This window comes from Cyprinodon tularosa, unplaced genomic scaffold (assembly GCF_016077235.1).
Source record: "Cyprinodon tularosa strain WSP-4 unplaced genomic scaffold, ASM1607723v1 ctg84, whole genome shotgun sequence".
NCBI classification, from domain to species: Eukaryota; Metazoa; Chordata; class Actinopteri; order Cyprinodontiformes; family Cyprinodontidae; genus Cyprinodon; species Cyprinodon tularosa.
In genome coordinates this window covers 1,387,344-1,407,680 of record NW_024039607.1, presented here as the reverse complement: position 1 = coordinate 1,407,680, position 20,337 = coordinate 1,387,344, and the positions used below count along the sequence as shown (strand labels likewise).

Genomic DNA, 20,337 nt, shown 5'->3' with positions numbered 1-20,337 from the left:
AGCGTAGTCTCAAATAAACCCTAAAAATCAACTAAAATAAACAATATATACCAATATGTGTGTAATGAGCGTTTAAAATGCATGCTTTCCCTTTTTAGAAACAATTTACTGATGAACTTTAATGTTCAAGTTATTGACATACACTTCTATGTGCAGGGAGAGTATCAATAACTGACATTTTAGTCAAACAAAACTTACAGGAAAATAAATGACTCCAGTTCTTTAGTTGTAAAATCTTTATTGTTTGAGTGTCTTTTTCATGTTCACTCTAGAAAAGTTGGGTTTTGTGATTTTCACTTTAATTTCATACTGAGATTGGTGCCAGAAAGCAGCGGTCTGCACTTTCAGACTGTGACCACATGACTGTTTGCAGCTCGGTTATAGTAGTGCAGAAGTCTTGACCTGAGCAGGCCAATAGAAATAGGGCGCCTACAATTGAAATATAACATTACAGAGAGACATGGTACCGCTTCAGAGTTGTGCAGTGGTCCATTATCAAGTCTACAGGAGGGTGCAGGCTGACCTAGACTAACATGCTTTACTTCTATCATCACCTCATGCACCAGAAAGTGTGTCATCTAGGAGTCAGCTAGTAGTGCATTAATTGCAGAAATTGATCCTCTTTTTATCCATGAAGTTTGCATGATTATGTAAACCTTTTTTACGAAATTTTCACATATTTCATCCACATTCTAAGAAACAGCACAGTGTTCTGAAACAAAACAAATGATTAGCGTCGACAACAGGTGAGATGTACATCGAAGTTTTTTTACAAAACTAAAAACAACTGAAGAGGTTCAAAAACGAGAGGAGGCTGCTGGATCAGGACGGATCATGGGGGAAGGGGGGGGGGGGGTCCTTGCTACATCATAGGAGGTTTTCTGTTCAAAATGGCAACAACAAAGGTTAAATACATAGAACATACTGGAAGGTTTGAAGTGTATTAGGACAGTGCAAACACATTTCGGTCTTAGAATTAGTGCAGGAGGTGAAAAGATGAAGGTGCAGGGTTGATTTATTGCTTGGACGTACGTGCTGCTGCACTGGGTTAATACTGACATGCCATAACAGAGCTGCAGAAGGAGAGAATGGGATGGAAGGTTGTGTGCGCCGAAATTAGGGTTTGATTCCAGCTTCAGTGAAGATTATATGGTGTCGCTTATATTCCCTTTTTTTCCCCCCAACTCCACTCTTGTTGTCCTACATTCCACATTTCTTTCCTTTCCAGGTCATTTTGGCCGCCGCTTCTTGGCTCATCTGTCGAAAAAGTCCGACTGCCTTTAAATTTACATTCAGGAGTTTCAAAGCATGACGGAAACGGAGAGAAAAGGTGAAAAAGCTGCATGCAAAGGTCGAGAGTGTAGCTCCCTGATCCGAAGAAAGGGGTCAGTGTTGTTTTACTTCAGTAAGGTAGTCCGGTGAGAGCTGATGTTTAGCGTCAAAGTGTCCGACCACTCGTTTATAACAGTTTTTTTACACAGAGGAAGAAGTTAGTAGTAATAAATCAGATTGCCGTTCACAGTAGCCCCTGACTGTTTGGCTGGTAAATCAGTAGGAAGGAAGAAAAAAAAGGGTGAAGAGGAGGATTAAAATATTTCTAAAGATACTAACACAATACGGAGCCGTCATAAAACCTACAGGTAATAAATAATAACACAGCAGGATGGGAGAATCATTCCCAGAAATAGTCACAGACGATAAAACAAATAAAATGAGATGAAAGTGCACCAAGTATGGTAACGGTGGTTCCTCTTTCTTTCTCTCTCCATTTGACCCAGGGTCCAACAGCAGCAGCAGCGGCGGCAACAGATCGTCACGGCAATCTTTAGACAGATGGGGAAAAGCTTCCCTGCTCGGCAAAGACGGTACCCACAACACACAGCTCTATGGGCCGGGAGGTGGAAAAGCTGATTTAAAGTGTGGGGGTCGGGGGATGTTAGATTGGTTGGACCGTTACACGATGAGCGGCCCGCGGCGGGGGTGTTTCGGACTCTGGCCGTCCCTGTCCTCCGCCCCCTGCTCCTCCAGGTTAATGTTGCTGGTGGAGAAGTGGTGGGGGAGGGGATCTAGAGCAGGCCTGTAGCCCCCAAGATACATAAAATCTGAAAAAGACAGAAGAAAAAAAATAATAATCATCCGATATAAATTAATAATTTGTATTTTTTAAACCTTCATAAACAAAATAACCTTTCAGACAGAAAAGGCTGGACTTCAGTTCAGGTCTTCATTTCTAGTTTCTAGAAGAAGCTAGAAAGTTCTTCGACAGTTTCTAGTTTCTTCTGCTTGAATACTTTCTTCCTTTTATTATTACTTTCTTTTAGTCTTTAATAACAAAAAATAGTGTACATAACCTAATATTATTAATATATTATTATGGTCTGTCTAAGTTCATTTTAAAATAGTAAAACAGTTACCCAGTACTTGAGCAGCCTTTTGACCAAATACTTTTCTTTTATTCTTGAATAATTCATACGATGGTTACTTTTTACTTTTATTCGAGTAGAAATTATGTTTACTTAGTGCTACTTTTACTTTAGTACATCTTTAAAGTACTCTACCAACCTCTGCTCGCTCTGTATTCAGCCTTGATGGGTCAGTACTTTGTAGAACCACCTTGCTCTTTAGGTACGGTTAAATTAGATAAAAGAAATCTGCAAACAGTAACTTTCAAGTCTGTTTAGAGTCTCAGTCTACAATCTAATGAAGCCATTTTGAAGTGTAAATATGTTTAATCTTAACCGATGCTTTGTGCCCCTGGCTATAAGGAGCATTCTTTCCCTGTTGGAAAGTGAACTTTTCCCATTCTAAGTTTAAAAAAATTAAGAAAAATGTAAGATTATTTCATTCCACTTCTTGTTCATTCCACTTTTTGTTCCCATCAGCTTAAAACAATACCAAAGCATCATGCCACAATCAGCCTTTCACCGATGCATTGAAATATGAAACTAAAGTGTGTATACACTGTTTTTTACTGTATAAACGGAAAATCTGACGCCAGCTAAAGCTCGTCATCCTGATGTTTGATTCTTCATCTAACCATAACTTCATACCTAGTCCTCAATGTGCACTGGGCACGACTCCTCATCTGTCCATCCGAAAGAGAGCCAAACAGGAAATAAGGATGGCAAAGAAGAGACAGAGATATGTGGGAAAGGGCAGGAAAGGAAACAATGTTGAGGAAAGAACAGAAGATGTGAGTAATGGTGGCAGGATTGAAAAAGGAGAGAAACAGAGAAATAACACAAGTTTTACGACACAAGAGTAGGAAACATGTCACAACGCTCAGTTTAAAACATCGTCAAGGGCATGAGGGGCATCAGGGAGTGGAGAGCGGAAGGGTTTAAAAAAAAAAATCAAGAGAGAAAGAGATGAGGGTTTTGGGGAAGTTTGAACTTATGTAGCACAAATAAGTTTCTATTTTAAATCAAACATATTCACAACCCTTTTTAGGCTAAAACAGAAAAACTACAAATTATGTTAAATCTTATAATGGCCTGAACAATTATAGAGAAGCTATAACACATCATCGTTAGACAAGCAGGCTCTTCACATGCTGTTGTCTCCATCTATGATGAAAGAAGTTTAGCTGAAATTTGGTGAAAGGGAAAAGTGATGCACAAACAACAGCAAATAGCACAGCTTTCAGGGGACTGTAAGAGAAATTTAAGAATACGGTGGCGATTTTTACAAGGTAGAGTCTGAGCAGAGACTCACCTCACGCATCTGTATCTACGAATTAAGCTACAACTGTAATAGTGGTGCAATTTGTCTGAGCAGAAGCTTAGTCCGGAAATGGGTCTTTGAGCGACTGCAGGTGGGGGAGACGGACTGCAGCAAAAATACCATCACTTTTGAACAATGCAAGCCTACATGAAGCTGCGAATTAAATCCTTCAGTGAAAGGTGACTCCATCCTGCTTTCAGAATTGATCGGCATCAATGCTCCCATCAGGCTCAATGCTTTTGCAGTTTTTTTTTCCTTTTTAATTTGACATTGTAAAAAATACACATTTTCAGTCACCTGACTATTTTGTACTTTTAGTTGGGTAACCGCACAGCATCTCTTTTATAATTACTGTACAGAATATAATCATTTTCGATTGCTTTTTCATGCAGCTGCTGTTTCTTTTTTTCTATTATGTTACATTACTTGTATTTGGTCACTTGTGTGCCAAAGTGTCTGGATTGACAAAACCTCCGATGAGAGCAGATGTTGAATTTCATTTGAACATCAAGGTTAAAGCTGCTTGGGGTCCAGAGAGATGTTTGTACGGTGACAGATGATTTGGGTTACCATGTCTATTGTTACTGTGATTTCTGTACAGCGCTTTGGTCAACCATGGTTGTTTTAAACGTGCTTTATAAATAAAGTTTGAGTTGAGTCAATTGCTGGTGTTATTTCAATATGCCTCATCAAGAGCAGAATCAGAAGTCTTCAAACCTTTAGATTATGTTCCATTGCTGAGAAGAAATGTGCACTAGAACCTCCGCATCACATTACAAGAAGCACCAATACCTTATTTAGTGTTCATGGGACAATGAGACGGTTAACAACATCTGCCTTCATGCTGCAATGAACAGATTCGTGAAAAAGGAGCCCCAACCAAATACTTACTGTACTCTTTGAGATAAAGTTGAATTTTAGTTATATTATAAATACCAAGATGCACTTGTTCATTAAGCCAGCCTTCCATCAAGGACCCTCATCTCTTCTCAAACTGAACCAAATATTAGGATTCAGGGAAAGAATGAAGGGGTTAGAATGATGGATGAGAACTGGGTGTGCAGATGTTTTGCAAAGCGGCTTGGAGCTGGCAGACACCGAACATGAACTCCAGTCTTTGAGAAATACCAGTTTCAGTCTCACACACACAAATAGAGTTGTTGTTTTTTTTTCTTTAAATGACTGCATGCAGAAGTCACCTCTCCGACATCCTGCAGGTGAACTGGCTCACATACCTACAAGGTTTGGACTCAAAGGAAGAGGAAGAAAATAGTGCGTGGCTAATTAATCTGGAAAAATTAAAATGAAGAAAAGGAAGGCACCGAATCTTCATGCTTTTTTATAAAGGCAACAAACCCCTATTAATTATTTCTGCCAACTCCTTTTTTTTATTTTATTATTTTAACTGCAGTTGCTGAGTCATGCAAACCTCACTTTTCCTTTCCTCTATCCTCAAGCTCTGATTGGTCCATGTTCGACAGGTTGCCACTCACCGGCGAATCGGCTGTCTGGAGCCTGCTCATTATCCAACCCCAAAGAGGGCGTGTCACAGTGGGCGACGCCCTGATTGTTATTGGCCAACTCTGGACACCTGCTCCGCCCACCTGCAAGCGAGGGCAAAGGTCAAACAAGAGCAGCCAGGCACAGCGTGAGAGGGGAGGAGGTGGGAGGGAGGAGGGGTGAGACAAGCAGGGAGGAGGTGGAGAAGGAGAGAAGGGGGGAGGCCATGCTGGAGTGAAAAATGATTAAATACATCAACAGTCAGAAGAATATCTGCTGTAAAGCCAACCTGGGAATAAGTTAGATCTCTGGAGCATTTCTGCAAACTTATTTTTGAACTGGACTTAGATCAAAAGGTTACACTTGGCCTTTTGCTTAGATCCAAAACTTATTCGATAGTGGTAAAACAAAGAGGCATTTTCAGTAACAACAAATCAAAGGGCTGTAAGATTTAATTAGAACAAGAAAAGGTGTGAATATGATGCCATATATGTATCTGCAGGTCCATTGTGAAGAATAAAAAGCTACATTTTTCCTGCCTAAACACTCAAATTAACCTTAAAGGTTTTAAGGACAACTTACTTAGTTAACCTTTCCTTTCAGGGGGTTAATTGCTTTAACACTGTAATGCGAACATTAGTCCGGCTGAATTAGCAAGAGTTGCTTTTTATCAGATTTGTTTATACCTTTGTCTCATATTTTTGCAATTTTTTTTTCATGGAGACAAAAATCTTTCCTTTCTTTTATCAGGACTTTTTACCTTGATGAGGTTTGACGTCGCTGGATGTGTGAGAAACATTCTGTTGACCAGAGTTCAACAGCTTCATCAATCACTAAAATCAGTGAACACAATATAAACTTGACCAGATCATGGTGAGAGTGGATGGTTTTCCAACTATAGACTCAGTAAGCTATTTCAAAGGATTATTTTGACAACGTGATGAGACATTCCTGTGATTTAATTCCACTTCATTAAGGCTTCAAATAAGATTCAAATGGAATTTTAGCAGAAAAACACAGTATGAACAGATTAGAGCAGGTGCACACGAGATGACAGTGGATCTAAAACATAAAAAAGGACCTAAAGATGTTTTTTATCCAGTAAAACATCTAAATCTGTTGTTAGCAACAACTAAAAGATATAGCCTTTGTTTTTTGGGGTCATATGTGCTGTAAAATCATAATAAAAAGCAGAACAATAAGTTAGTAAACACATAGACCTGGTGTTCAGTTTGTCACAAAAATCAGTGGGAAACATTCAGAACACATCTGGCAGAGCCCTTACAGATGTGCTTCTAAACATACATCCTATTGAGTGTTTTCTGTTAATACTGGTCAGTTGCTAAGTTGCACTCCATCAAACACCCACAATGACACCATCCACAGAGAAACCTGCTTACTTAAACAGGTTTTTAACAGTTTAATGATGGAAGAAATATAGCAGAATCAGAGCATTGATTTTATATTATGTTTATAACGCTGAACTTTTATCTTGGGCATTTACAGTTGTAAAGAAAATTATATATTCACAGTAGTTATTCCAATAACACAAAACTGAAAAAATTATAATAAAGGGTATGTAAACTTCTAGCAGAACTGTTTGTGAATTAATTTTATTTTACTCTCAATTCTCTAGCAAAAATTGTACCTATAAGAATTCAATTGCAGAAATTCCCACTTAATAAAATGAATCTCCTAAAATATATGTGCAAACATTTGCTTTAAAATACAGGGGCGTTACAAAACCCTCCGGTTTGGATAGCACCTGCTGTTAATGACCAAGGCGGGTTTTCCAAAACTTGTGGAAACGGGTTTCAGCACATCAGAAGGCACTGAATTTCCATGGCACACAAACACGTTACGCCGATCCTTTGGTGAACGTACGGTGGGTGAAGTGTTTGGTTGATCTGTTAAGGGACCCATCTCTTCCTACTTTATTGGTGTGTCATGTGACCCAATGAGTGTATTTGATTGGTCAAAAGTCACTGGACTGCCTCTGCAGCTGACATTTTTTTAATACAGTATGTTTTTACAAGCATTTTTTTTTTTGCTGTTGAATTTAAAGTAAAATAAATATGTGATTTCAAATGATAAAAATTCTGTGTTATAAATTCAACATAAAAAAAGGCATCACATTTTAATGCGACAATATTTCTTGTAAATTTATCAGCTAGCCTGTTGCTTTGGCATTAAGCATCAAGAACCACTGGTTCACAATCAGCCTTTATGTAGCTCTTCATCACTTTACTTTTCCTCATTCAAAAACAAACACAACCTATGATTAGGAGAAGTGTAGACAATTATAATTCAGAAGTGAGATATAAAAAAGGGCTTGCCTTATACAAACAAATTAAACTTTTGATAAAGTTTATCTAAAGTTCATATCACATTTATATCAAATTGGGCAGAGAGACAGAAGTGTTACATTGCAATAAACTACACAATATTCTCATCCTTGGTCACACATTTCTAAAAAAAAATATGAATTGATTAATAAACAAGTTACTAATTAAATTAGCTATGAATATTTTTTTCTTACAAGTCAGTATTTTACTAAATAAATTGTAAATGTAAAAGTTATTGAACCATTAAAGAATCAATTAATTTATTTATTTCATACTTTTTCTAACAATTCATAATGATTATTATCTAAATTACTGTGGTTAAACTATTTGTCGGTTAACAGGGACAGGAAACCATCTGAACCACTAAATTCTTATCACTATACAGAGCGGGGACTATATAGTGGACTTATTAGTGAACTCAGTTAACTGACCGTTTGGACAGATGATCACTACTTTTCGCTCCCCGTTGGTCACCTGACTCCACCTCCACCGCACAGAGCCTACGCCATCTTTGTTATTTGTTGCCACTGTCGGGTAGCGACAGCGGGACCACAAATCCCATGATGCCTTGCAAGGAGAGATCTCCTCTAGTGACCATGGATGATCACTATTTTTCAAGGTGCATTATGGGAAATTTTGAGTCCACTTTTCATCTACTAGACATTCAGAAACTCATCTAAAATGCTGTAAACCACTATACAGTGCCCTATATAGTGATAATGGGGGACGTTCAGACACAGCCTTTGACTGAAACAGAAAACAACGCATGTGCTGCACAAATATGTTAAATCAATATATAAAAAATTACGAAATATGTATCAGTTTATAAAATATAATATTAAGAGATAATTTATAACAAAATAAGCTATTTGTTTATTTGCTTAAAGCCTTATCTTTTAAATATTTATTGGTTGCTCTTTAAGCTGTTGATGATGCAGGTGCAGAAAATGGAAAAGTCCAACCTAAACTACACATAATGGCTGAAGCATGTAGTCATTGTTGACTTTTAACTAGATAAACTTTTAGAAACACTGATTTAAATATATTTAAGGATTTAATGGATTGATTATTTCAGACGGGAAAACCAGATCAAAGAGTTTCTAGTGATTATATTTTTTAAATAAGATGCCACCCAATAAGGATTCAGCCAAGCCCATGTGAAGCAAGTGGAGTCAGACAAACAGCTTGCATTAGAAAATAAACAGCCCCATCTAGAGGACAAAGACTGCCATTGCAGGTTTTACTTTTTCTTTGCCTTGATATCAAGAAAACAAAGCAAAATCAGCAATTCAGACGATGACATATTTAATGTGGCCTTTATGACTGCGGTGTAACACATACAGAGGGAGGTGAGCTGTTTTGAGTGAGAAGTGAGGGATTAGTCTCATAGTTACCTTTCCCGTTTGACGGAGAGGAGCAGTCCTCTTCTGTGACATCATTTCCCTGAAATAAAATAAAAGATGAAAGCTCTGAAACATGAAAATAAAAATTTGCTCCAATAAATCTACTTATGTGTGTCGGTCACAGTAACCTCTGAATCCTGCTCCTCTACAGCCAAAGAGTAATTGTTTCCCTTTGATTCCCTGGAAAACTCCTAAATGAGGGGGGGGAAAAGGAGAGAATTCAAGCAGGGACTGTCTTAGCTCAACAGGATCATCATGAAGCCATTTTTATCCGCCAGGATAAAAATCTCACCCCGTCCTGGTGTGGTGCAGCTCTGCTCTCCATCGGAGCGTCTCGGTCCTCCTCTCCATCCACGTCTCCCTCCCCGACTCCAGCGGGCTCAGGTTCAGCGCCGGCCAGGTAGGACCCTGACATGGAGGACATGGTGTCAGCGCTGATGTGAGAGTGCTGCGAGTGGGACGAGGCCATTGACATCACTGACTGGGCCAGGCTGCTGCTCACCGGGTCTGACAGACAGAAGGAGACATGATGATGTCCAGCTTAATTTTTGGACTTTATGATTTCTACTGAATATCCACTGGATATTTCATTTAACTGGGACAGAAAAATAAGGAGCTCTTTATCCTTTCAAAAGCAAATGCAACTAATGTCTTAAAGAAATTAAACAAGCCTTGAAATTGAATTTGTTATTGTTTTTATAATATGAGACTTTAAATTTCTCCACACCAGTTCACAGTATCTGTTGGTCTCCAGTACATTTGATTCTTAATGTTCTCGAGCAAAACATTACGACCTTCAGAGAACCACTGGATTTATACGACCCTAATCATTTATGGTATCAGAACAAAAGGGGCTAATATAAAAAAATAAAAATAACACAAAAGTTATCATTTCCTTCTGTCGGTTAATGGATGACACTAAATACCTTTTAATACATTCAAGTTTGTGTTTTTAACAAGGCAAATGTCAAAAGGTCATGGAAACTGTTTATACAGCAAAGAATAAGAGGTTATAATATCCATACTTCTCACTGCATGCTTCTTCCCATCATTAAGGTTTGCCATTTTTTCTTAGTTAAGTCTTCAGGTCAGACCACAGCATTCAACTTAAGACCAGGATCTCCTTAGAAGATCAATTATTTCCTTCTTTCACAACTCTGTTTCAGCTCTTCTGCTGTATTTGGGATTTTTCCCCAATTTTGGACCCAAGTTCATATTTTGGACAAATAGCCACACATTAAAACCTAGAATATTTAAACAAAAAGAGGAGTTCATACATTATTTGCATCCTACCTCCATATCCAAGCTTGACATTTGGTCTGAAGGGTTTTTGTGGGTAGTTTTGTCTAAACATAGTCTGTGCATTATGGAACAACACATAATGGACTCTGTTCTAGAAGACCAGATTGACCAGAAGGATTTCTAAACAAATTGTTATTCTTTTTTTTTTTTTTTTTTCCATAAGAGAAGAATAGTTTTGGTAAAGAATAATGAATATAAGATTAGCAAATGTTCTTCTCTGAAAGACAGGCAGCAAAGATTTGCTCCTCTAATGTCTTTGTCTCTCCAACCTAATATTGCCTTAACACACTGCAATGCTCCAGGAAGTTAAAACTGCTGCTTTATAAGTCTGGTCATTTGATTGGCAGCACCAGTCTGCAAGTTTAATTCCTTCACATTAACAGTAAGGGTTTTCTCAACTTATACCATAACTGAATATGGTACATTTACAAAAGAAGTGCGAATAAATGAATAAAAATAAAAAATGTTAACATTTTCTGTTTTTCATTTTATTTCATTATATTGCTGTCTAAATAGACAGCAATATAATGAATATATATATATATACTGAGAGATTGTTTTGTAAATGGAGCAAAGCAGAACCAACATTTGAAATATTAAATCTTCTGATGTACAACAGTTGTCTTGTTGATACTGTTATTAATCAAGATGCCATCAGGAGTCCTATTTGATGATGCAAACTCAGTTTCTGCCCTGTTTTCTGTACCTTCAGGGGAGGTGATGGTGGAGGAGAGAGGGGTGCCGGTGCAGGGCGACTGATCGATGGCTCCAGAGGAGGAAAGCGTCAGGTTCTCGCTGTCTGGAGTCACTCCGCACTGGAAGACAGGCCGGTGAGCGTATGGAGAAACATCTCAAAGACATTTTTAGGTTGACAAAAACCTCACTGTCCCGAAAATCTAAAACCTTTCAGAGTGATCCCAAAAAAGCTTTTTTTATTTACATTTTGATCATAAAAAGTTAATATTCAGCATCTCAGAAAATTATTGGATTAAAAAAAAAAACTTAAAAAGCATTCCCTAATGTACTAGTTAGTTAAGTAATGACTGCATTATGGCTGATACAGCTGCTCGGAAAACTGCTGAGTCATTAGCATCCTCAGCAAGGAGCATAGGCCACACAAGCTAAAGCTAAAGAAGCTAGTTGTTTAGCATACTCAGAAACATTGAGGGAATTATGCTTCTTTCTGCTCACAAACTTTATGAAGACATTGGTTTCACCCTTTCAGCAGGACTTGGCAAATGCCAACACTGCCAAAGGTCCAACAAGCTGGTTCAATGACCACGGTGTTGCAGTACTTCATCGGTCAATTAACCGCTCAGACGTGAAGCCCTTGGATCAGGGTTTCTACAGCAGAAGTTGAATTCACAACTTTTTAATGCCACTTAAAATAAAAATTTAGGACCAACTTGACAATAAAAGATAAACCTGGTAGCGACAAATTTACCCCAAATGTTTATTTTAACATAAACCATTACTTTCTGACCAAGTAGATGCGTTTAAAATTTTGAAAAACTTCCCATATAGGAAGAAAGCTAAAAACAAACATATTTTTAACAAATACTGAACTGAATTCACAAACTTTGCTTTGTTCCCTACTGAATTCCTCTACTCTCATTTTTGGCAGGATAATGTTTGGCGGTACGCCAAGATGAGATGTGGTTCTACTGGCGCTGTTTGTGATGTGAGAGATGCTGTGAAGGCGTTGCAGAGACAAGGGTGGAACAGAACTGAGAAGAACCTGCTGCTTCTCCATAACTTGATATTGACGCTTTGAGTTTAATACTTTGCAGATGCTTCTCCACTGCCTTGATTCCCATGCAGAAAACTCTTGGATGGATAGCCTATTTTATGTTGAATTTAAAACTTCCCCATGTTGTCCGGATAAAAAGTTAATGGCACATCATCCCAAGGTCCGGCCGCAACATCTTTTTTATTGGTTCCGCTATCGGGACGGAACCAATAATGGTTACAGGGAGCGGTTTGGTAAATCTAAGAAAAATACTGTCAATTATTTTATTGTTTGATATGGATTACCAAAACAGAATCCTATTTCTGATTTGGTAACAATTTTAAGACCTATGAAAGACTGATTTAAGACATTTTAATACCAATTAGGGCCTTGATTTTATATTGAAGAATTGAATGCCTTTTAAGTCTTTTTAAGGATCTGCAGGAACCCTGTTGGATAATCTACAGATTATTGTCAGGAGGAAGATGAGGGATACCAAGATCAACAAAGCAGATGGAAAATCCGGGGTTTTTACTCCACTTCAGTAGAACCGTGGGCTGATGCAGGAATTCCTGACCAATCATGGACAGAATTCTAATGGACATTCGGATATTTTTGTTTATATAATTCATTATTGATGCCATTTAAATCTTATTTATTATTCAACATTTCTGAGAAACTAGATTTTGGGGTTTGCATCATCTGTAAGCCACGATTATCAAAAATACAACAAACAAATATCTGAACTGTTTCATAAAACAGACAGACAGACGCACCTCCTGCTGATCGACGGCCACTTTGGGACAACATGCATCCGATTCACTGCCAGACTTCTCGTCCTCTTCCTCGGGAAGCACGGAGGAGTTCTGGGAAAGTGATCTACAACAAACAAAGATGATGCATCAAAATCTGAATATTTTATTGTATAACATGAAACATGTGATGACTGAAATGAATGCTTCCAAATTTAATCTGCATCATTTATTTTCATTGATTTTAAGATTCTTTATATTTGTTTTAGGAAAGATAGAAGGACTAAAATAATCAAGGGAGAGAGTATGTAAGAAAGAAAGGAGAGACAGAGGGAAGCAAATATGATATGGAGTAAAATTTAGGAGTAAAAGTGTCTTTTCTCATTTCTTTCCCATCTTATCCAGACCTAAAAACAAAACCCTTAAGATTAAAATCCACACTTTGTCAGAATACAGAGGAACCACTCCATTTCATAGTGTTTGGAAACATATTGTTAAAAATACATATATTTTACTTTTCCCTTGCATAAAACTTTTTCAATGGTCTTTTTTCTACTATAATTTTTATTTTTTTTTTTTTTACTCAAGATATTTTTTATTGAGTTTTACATAAACAAAAAGCAGAGCACAGTTATAAGATGTTGCAAGGTAGGCTTATAGAAGCCAATTGAACAAGTTGCTCATACAAAAGTTTGTTAAAGTAAAAGAAATAGAGAAAGTAGCATGACAACTACAATAGAACAAGTCAAGTAGTGAAGCACAAAGATATAATACAATAAAACAAACAAAATAACCCCTTTCCCATCACCCAACCCGTCACTGCCAAAACTATATGATCACTCCACAACATTCAGGACCCGCCTAAGATGGAATCAGTGCAGTTTAGCTTGTCTGAGCAATTAAAGAGCTGGAAATGCTTTCAAGAAATGGCCCGACAAATTTTCAAATGTATCAAGAGACAGTTTAAGTGAGTACCTGATCTTTTCGAGTTTTAGACAAGACATAATATCTAATATCCAAGGACCCCAAATAGGGCTGCAACTGGATTTGGTTCCAATTTGGTGTTAAATGTGCAAGATAATGTATTGAAGACTGCCTTCCAGTAGTTGCTTAATAGAGGACATGAGAAGAACATATGGTAAAGAGAGGCCTCCGTAAGATTACATCTGATGCTTAGTGGACTGACTGTAGGGTACATAGATGACAGCTTAGCCTTAGAAATATGGGCCCGATGTACCACCTTAAACTGGATCAACCGGTGCCGAGCACAAAATGAGGATGAGTTGACCAGCCCAGGAGCAGAAGACCAGGTGTCATCAGATATGGGGAGACCTATGTCTTTTTCCCAAGCCATCTTGGATTTATCCACAGAGGGGTTTTTAAGATCCAGTAGAATGTTGTACAATTTAGAAATTAGACCTTTCTTTGACGGATTTAGCGACAAAATTTCATCAATGGTTTCTGTCTTTATGGTAGTTGAGAATTTGGGCAATTGTGAAGCGAAAAAGTGTCGTATCTGAAGATAGCGAAAGAAATCAGAATTTAAAAGGTGATATTTATCTTTCAACTGTGCAAATGAGGCCATGGTAGCTACTATTAAATTTAAACAACTCTGCAGCAGGGATTCATTTTTGTTACCTTGCAAGTAAGATTAAATATGGTGAGATTTTTTAATTCATAAACTCCCAAAATACATCTTTCCAGAAGCTAACAGATGCATAAGCCGCGATACAGAAATATTTCGGGCCGATGAATTGCAGTGACATGGATGACGTCAACCAGAGGTGGAACACCTAAGTAAAACAAACATGGCTGCACTAGTTTTAGCTGGAATACCCTCTACTTCTTTTTGAAAAACGAGCAAAAGGACGCGATTTGTGCCTTTGTGGATGGGAAAGATGTTTGCATATTCCTCCATATCAGATTTGGTAAGAATTTGATTTATCCATTAACTATGCTAGTTGTGAACCAAATCAAGAATGTGATACGTCGCAGCTGCTACTGCTGCTGCGATTGGCTAAAAACTCGACATGGGAGGCATGTGCTGCTTGATTTACCCAATTAGCTTGAAGAATTGTAGTGAATGTCTCTCCCTTCTGCAAACACTTTCTCAGATTGATACCTGGTAGTTAAATTCAAACACAAGGTAACTTTAACAGCCTCTTCTGATAAATTAGACCCTGGATGTTATTGACCTTAACGATAAAGATCAGAAGAAGTCAGAAGAGGAAGGAGATACTTACTTTGAACCACTCTTTTTCAGTTTTATTCCCTGACTGGAGTTGGACTGGTCAAGAGGGGAGAGGGATCTGGCCGGGTGGGGCTCACTGCTATATGGTGGCAACACACCAGCGACGTGGCTGGGACCGGAGTGGAGAGGAGGAGGATCCACAGAGGAGGTGTTCAAGGGCCCATTCAGGGCCTCAAGCAGAGAAACAGCCTCATAACCGGGAGGGATGTGTTCCGATGCCTGCTGCAAGAAAACCAGAGCAGGAAAATAAGTTTACAGTAAAGCATTAGGAACATTTTACCTTCTTCCTGCATCGGCTGAGCCTCACTGAGTGTTCTTCCGAGTCCGATGTCTGGGAGGTGATGACGGGGTTAAAGCTGGTGGGCGACAGAGGACTGAGCTTCTTCCTCATTGCTCGAATTTGCAGCAGAGCTCTAAAGGCTGACAGTGAAAAAAAAAACAGCAATGATGATATCAGAAAGCAAATTTGATGTCTTAGCAGGTCAGTTAAAAAAAAACCCTCATAGAAGCAACGATGGAGTCAAAGCAAACCTGCTGCTTTTATTAGACACCAAACAAATTATAAAGTTATTTATTTTTAGGCGGAACATTTTTCCAACCTTACTGAAGCTTTCTCAGTCCAGATGATGGACACTGAAAGCTCCATGAAGTCACTGATTAATAACTTAATCAGGTGGGACTTAATCACAACTAAAATGGACCATGTCATCAAAAACAATCAGACCATGTAATTAAGCTGTTACTCTGCACTTTAAGGCTACTCCCATATCAAAAACACATGCGCCACTGGACTTCGTATCAGCAAAAGTCTAATCTTTAATGAAATGGATCGATGCCTGGGACAAAGGTCCTGAAAACACAGCAACTTCAACCCTAACCATTAAAACACTAAACCAGCTGAACACCTTTATGAGTGGAAACAGGAAGAGCTTAAAAAAAGAGATTTATCAGATGGCCAAATCCTTTCAGATTAAATGCTTAACATTTTGACCTTTCCCCCTTCAGACGGACAATCCTCTGATCTGCTGAAACTGTAAAAAAAAGTAAGTAAATTTTTGGTCGAAAACAGCACATTTTCCCTTTTATTCAAGTAGATAAGACAATTTATCAACGAAAAACGAAATAAGATGACTGACTTTTAAAATATGTCAAACTTTTCCAATATCTTATTTCTAGTGCTGAATATCCAACTATTCCATTTTAAGGGAAATAAAATACTAATTCCATTGGTAGATTTACTTGCCCAAATTAGGGGAAATACACTTTATTTAAAGAATTTTACTTGTTTTAAGTTCAGTTTTTACAGTTCAAAAACAGCTGTCAATTAGAGGAGGTTGCTCTTTTCAACTTGATGTAATTCAAAACCTACCTAGGTAAGAAATTAAAGAAATCTTTAAACCTGAAATTGGAGTAAAGTTTCTGTGTTTGCAAAATGATGAGCAAATGTGGAAAACAGACCGAACCATATAAAACATGGCTGACCATCTACGTACTTTTACATTTTGACCTCAAAGCACCAATAATCTGACGTTGTACGGCTTTACTGCATTCTGAAGAAACTATTTAGCAATTTGAATCCGCTGTAAAAATCCTTCAGAAAATTTCCTTTTAATTAGAGTATCTACACCCTACAGATCCAAGTCAGCAACGATTTATATATAGAATTAAAACAGGCAACTTTACACCCTGAAAAAAGTCTAAGACCAGCATCGCACACCTCATAAGTCCTTCTTAAATTATTCTAAAAGATCCACATTCCCATAAAAGCTACAAGATATAAAACATTCAGAGCTGAAATAAGTATATTTTTTCATATTTAATACTCATTACTCAAGCATTCACATTCTTAATCACATACTGATTAAGTACGGTAATACCTAAAAACAAAAAAAAGTAAAAATATTAAATTAAAATGACTAATAATGTAAATAAAAATATATGAATTTATTTATTAGTTTAATTAATATGATTAGTTTGATGCAATCATCTTAGATCCCATTGAATTTTTTTGTTTCCCTCAAATATTGCCTTTTTTAATGGATTGTATTTGTGGAACTAATGGCTTTCCATATCTGCTGCAGGCCGTGTTTGATGACACGCTTAGATAGATTTGAGTTCAAAATGTTATGGTCAGACATTTTTTTTTTATCAGTTATGGATCAACGGCAGGATCTTCCTTTTATCCGCTCATCATGCAGCAGTGGACGCCCTGTTGCAAAACCTATTGGACCTGTTCTACAGTAAATATAACGATCCAGCAAAAATACAAAACAGATTCTTGGGAAGTTTGCTTGTAATTTTGTCTGAAACACTCTTTTTACAATCATAAAGACTTATAGGAAGATATATGGAGGTAAAAAATGTGGATTAGTGCTACTTTAAAGCAATAAACTGTGTTTTAAAGTGGCTATTAAGATTTATTTTGCCAGTGAAAGCTAGTTTCTGTGAAGGTGAACTCACGCAGCCTGCAGATGGGACAGCAGTTGGCCTGGTAGCGCAAAGTGTCTGCGCAGGCGTTACACAAACATAGATGTCTGCACGGGAGGATGAGGGTGTCTCGCACATCAGACAAGCACACCACGCATTCTGCGCTGTTGTCGCTGATCTCGTCATCGGCCACCTGAAGAAGAAGAAGAAGGAAAAGAGAAAATTTTCAAAGAGCATAACCGACCAAAGCAGACAGCCCTGATAAAAGATGACATTAATTCCTCTTGTGTTTTTTTTATTCCTACCTTTGATTCCTGACTGTTGTATTTGTTCTCGATCCCATAGATCTCCTGCAACAGGTAGCTAACTCCATCCACCTGGGAAAAGGAACACAGAGAATAAAGTCAAACAGTGTATGGCGTTATTTATTCAACAGGAAAAAGAAAATTGTTAAAAATGTTTATGTCTTCGGAGGAAGAAAGTATCTGATTTATTTACCACTTGCTTCTGCTTCAGAGGTTTTACACAGAAACTTCCATCCATGTGCTGCAAAACAACATGACATGCACATTAAAGAAAAAAGTAAAACCTAATATATTTTGTTCTTGATCCAGAAGCATTTGGTTCCAGGTTCTGGCTCATTTTACCTTTTCAAACGTAGCCAATAGGATGTGAGAATGGCCCAAATGTTCTGGAGAGATAAAACACCGTGGATCACCTTAAATTCTGCTGCGGTACTTACACCCCACCTTAACACGTCCTCTTACCTTCTCCCTCGTCTACCACAGCCTGCACAACCATCGGGAAGATCTCCTTGTCTACATCAAACAGCAGCTGAGGAGAGAGAGAGACGCAAGCATTCATTATGCCGCACAGGCGGCCTTCCCTCGCCAGCAGATTCAGGATGAGGCAGCTTACCTCGTCGTCCGCCCATTCGCTGAGGTTGACGGTATGCGAGGGCAGGCAGAACTGCTGGCACACTCCTCTCTTAAAGTGAACCGTTTCTGATTGCAGCGAGCTGTCCTGTGGCAGGTAGCTGCAGAGGTCAGAAAGAGAGTCGCCAGCAGGTCAGGAATCTTAACAGAAGCCTGAAAAAAATTGCTACTCCTGTACTTTTTATAAATGCATGTCAATACAAATTTTGTGCGTGTGTATGTGGCTGCAAACTATGCGAACACCTACAGTCAGAGCAAGGATTTCCATGTTATATAATAGAAGTGTTTGTTGGCAGAACATGCATGATTATGAAGCTAGGAGCCGCTTCAGAGCGGATCCTAAAATTAGGATTGTTCTGCACTAAACACAGTTTATGATTAATTTATCTGTTCTATTAAAAAGAAAAACAAAAAAAGGGAAGCTTTTAGTTCCTTTTGGGGCTTCATGACCACCTCAGAATAGGATATACATTTTACATGTACAAGTCCAAACTGGTTTAGATGTGACCACATTGAAAACATATTTAAAACTCGGTTTAAAGTGTCTTGCTTGGTGAGTTTCCTTAAACTGTTTCTTTCTTAGCTGAAAGCGTAAAGCTAAATTATTTAATAGAACACCCTGAAACAAAACACCTTATTGAAAATGTTGAGAAGAAAAGCAGGGGAGGAAGAAAAAACAAACAAAGCAGCAACTATAAGGTGACCGCCCTTGATTTTTTTTCCTGTGCTACGTGTTTGTATCCTGTTAAAAATCAGATATTTACAAACATGAATAAATAACCTTTGTTCACACTGACTGATGTTAAGGCAGATTAAACAGTTCCGGATTTAGACCAGTTAGAGATTAACCTGTTATGGTGTGGATTAAATATCAACCACAGTAATAAAGAAAAAAGCTTAAGAGGAGACGGATGAAGCCAGTCAGAGAGGGCCAACATCCAGAAAAAAAAGGATTCACCTTCAAGGTATAAAAGGTGACTTAGGCAGAAGAATCTCCAAAATCCAAAAGAAACAGCAGATTAAAGCCTAATAGCCAGATTATAGATTTCAAATGAACACAGAGACAACAACTGTAATATTAGGACAGTCGTCCTTAAAAGCTTTTAAACTGAAATTGAGGTGATGATTAAGATGTCAAAGAAAAGGGTTAGGTTAACCTTAAAAGAAAGTTTCTGATTTTCCAATTAAGGCTGAAAGCAGGACGTTATCATTCTGGAGAGACTGCAGACTCCAAACTGTCACTTTGGGTTCTTCCCAGAATGCTCCCATTATTATAATTCTCTAGGTGAAAACAAGAAGTTGTTGTGGGGTCTTCATCAGAAAGGCCTGATTTTCATTTTTTTAGGTAGAGCTGAAAAAAGGCGTGTCAGAGAGATGCAGCTGACTAATGTGGTTGAATGACGTCAGTGCTGTCAGGAGGAATGGGCCAAAATCTCGACAAACTACTGCTACAACCTTGTGGCAGGATACCCGAATCACTAGGAATTCTTCTGGTAGTTTCTACTAATTAGTTAAGAAAAAAAAAATTTATAACTCTAAACACATTTTAACATAACTCAATCTAGCAACATTTTCTGGCAATTTCCACTAAGAATCATACGTTGCAAGTATGCCAAAAAAGACTGTAGAATTCAACTGTGATCAATCCAAATAAAAACAAGAATCTGGACTATTTCCACCCACGAATGTGTGTGCACTTTAACTTACACTGGCACTCCATTGTGAAACTCCTCTATGGCCTGGTAGTAAATGGTGATGGCGACCTGCGTGTCCGCGTCAAACGTGAACTCTACATTGTAGCACGCCCTGTTCTTCCCCGCCACCTCGTCACCCGGCAACTTCAGGTCCTCGCTACATCTGGAAAAAAAAAAGGGGGGGAAAGTGCTTCAACTCTTACAGATGGAGCTATAGTGGTTTAAATTCATTATCTAAGATCCTGAGAATATACATTGAAGTTTCTTTTTATTGGA

General features: G+C 38.1%; 1 protein-coding gene across 6 annotated transcripts in view; it reads right to left on the bottom strand.

Annotated features, from left to right (window-relative positions):
- Positions 1-221: 221 nt before the first annotated feature.
- The window catches only part of rnf157 (ring finger protein 157), a 30,377-nt gene continuing 10,261 nt past the window's right edge, over positions 222-20,337 (bottom strand). Inside the window, exons 4-20 of one of the 6 annotated variants that reach the window (XM_038272617.1) lie at positions 20,075-20,224; positions 18,351-18,468; positions 18,200-18,266; positions 18,080-18,123; positions 17,931-17,978; positions 17,738-17,809; positions 17,466-17,625; positions 15,313-15,425; positions 14,998-15,227; positions 12,779-12,881; positions 10,980-11,088; positions 9,264-9,478; positions 9,100-9,162; positions 8,963-9,011; positions 5,217-5,327; positions 3,051-3,085; positions 1,965-2,102 (exon numbers count right to left, since the gene is read on the bottom strand). In XM_038272617.1, the coding sequence (XP_038128545.1) occupies positions 3,051-3,085; positions 5,217-5,327; positions 8,963-9,011; positions 9,100-9,162; positions 9,264-9,478; positions 10,980-11,088; positions 12,779-12,881; positions 14,998-15,227; positions 15,313-15,425; positions 17,466-17,625; positions 17,738-17,809; positions 17,931-17,978; positions 18,080-18,123; positions 18,200-18,266; positions 18,351-18,468; positions 20,075-20,224 (1,687 nt within the window). In that variant the 3' untranslated portion in view covers positions 1,965-2,102. Of the gene's footprint in view, positions 2,103-3,050; positions 3,086-5,216; positions 5,328-8,962; positions 9,012-9,099; positions 9,163-9,263; positions 9,479-10,979; positions 11,089-12,778; positions 12,882-14,997; positions 15,228-15,312; positions 15,426-17,465; positions 17,626-17,737; positions 17,810-17,930; positions 17,979-18,079; positions 18,124-18,199; positions 18,267-18,350; positions 18,469-20,074; positions 20,225-20,337 lie in introns of all 6 variants that reach the window. The other 5 variants (XM_038272614.1, XM_038272613.1, XM_038272612.1 and 2 more) reach the window with 5 other exon arrangements.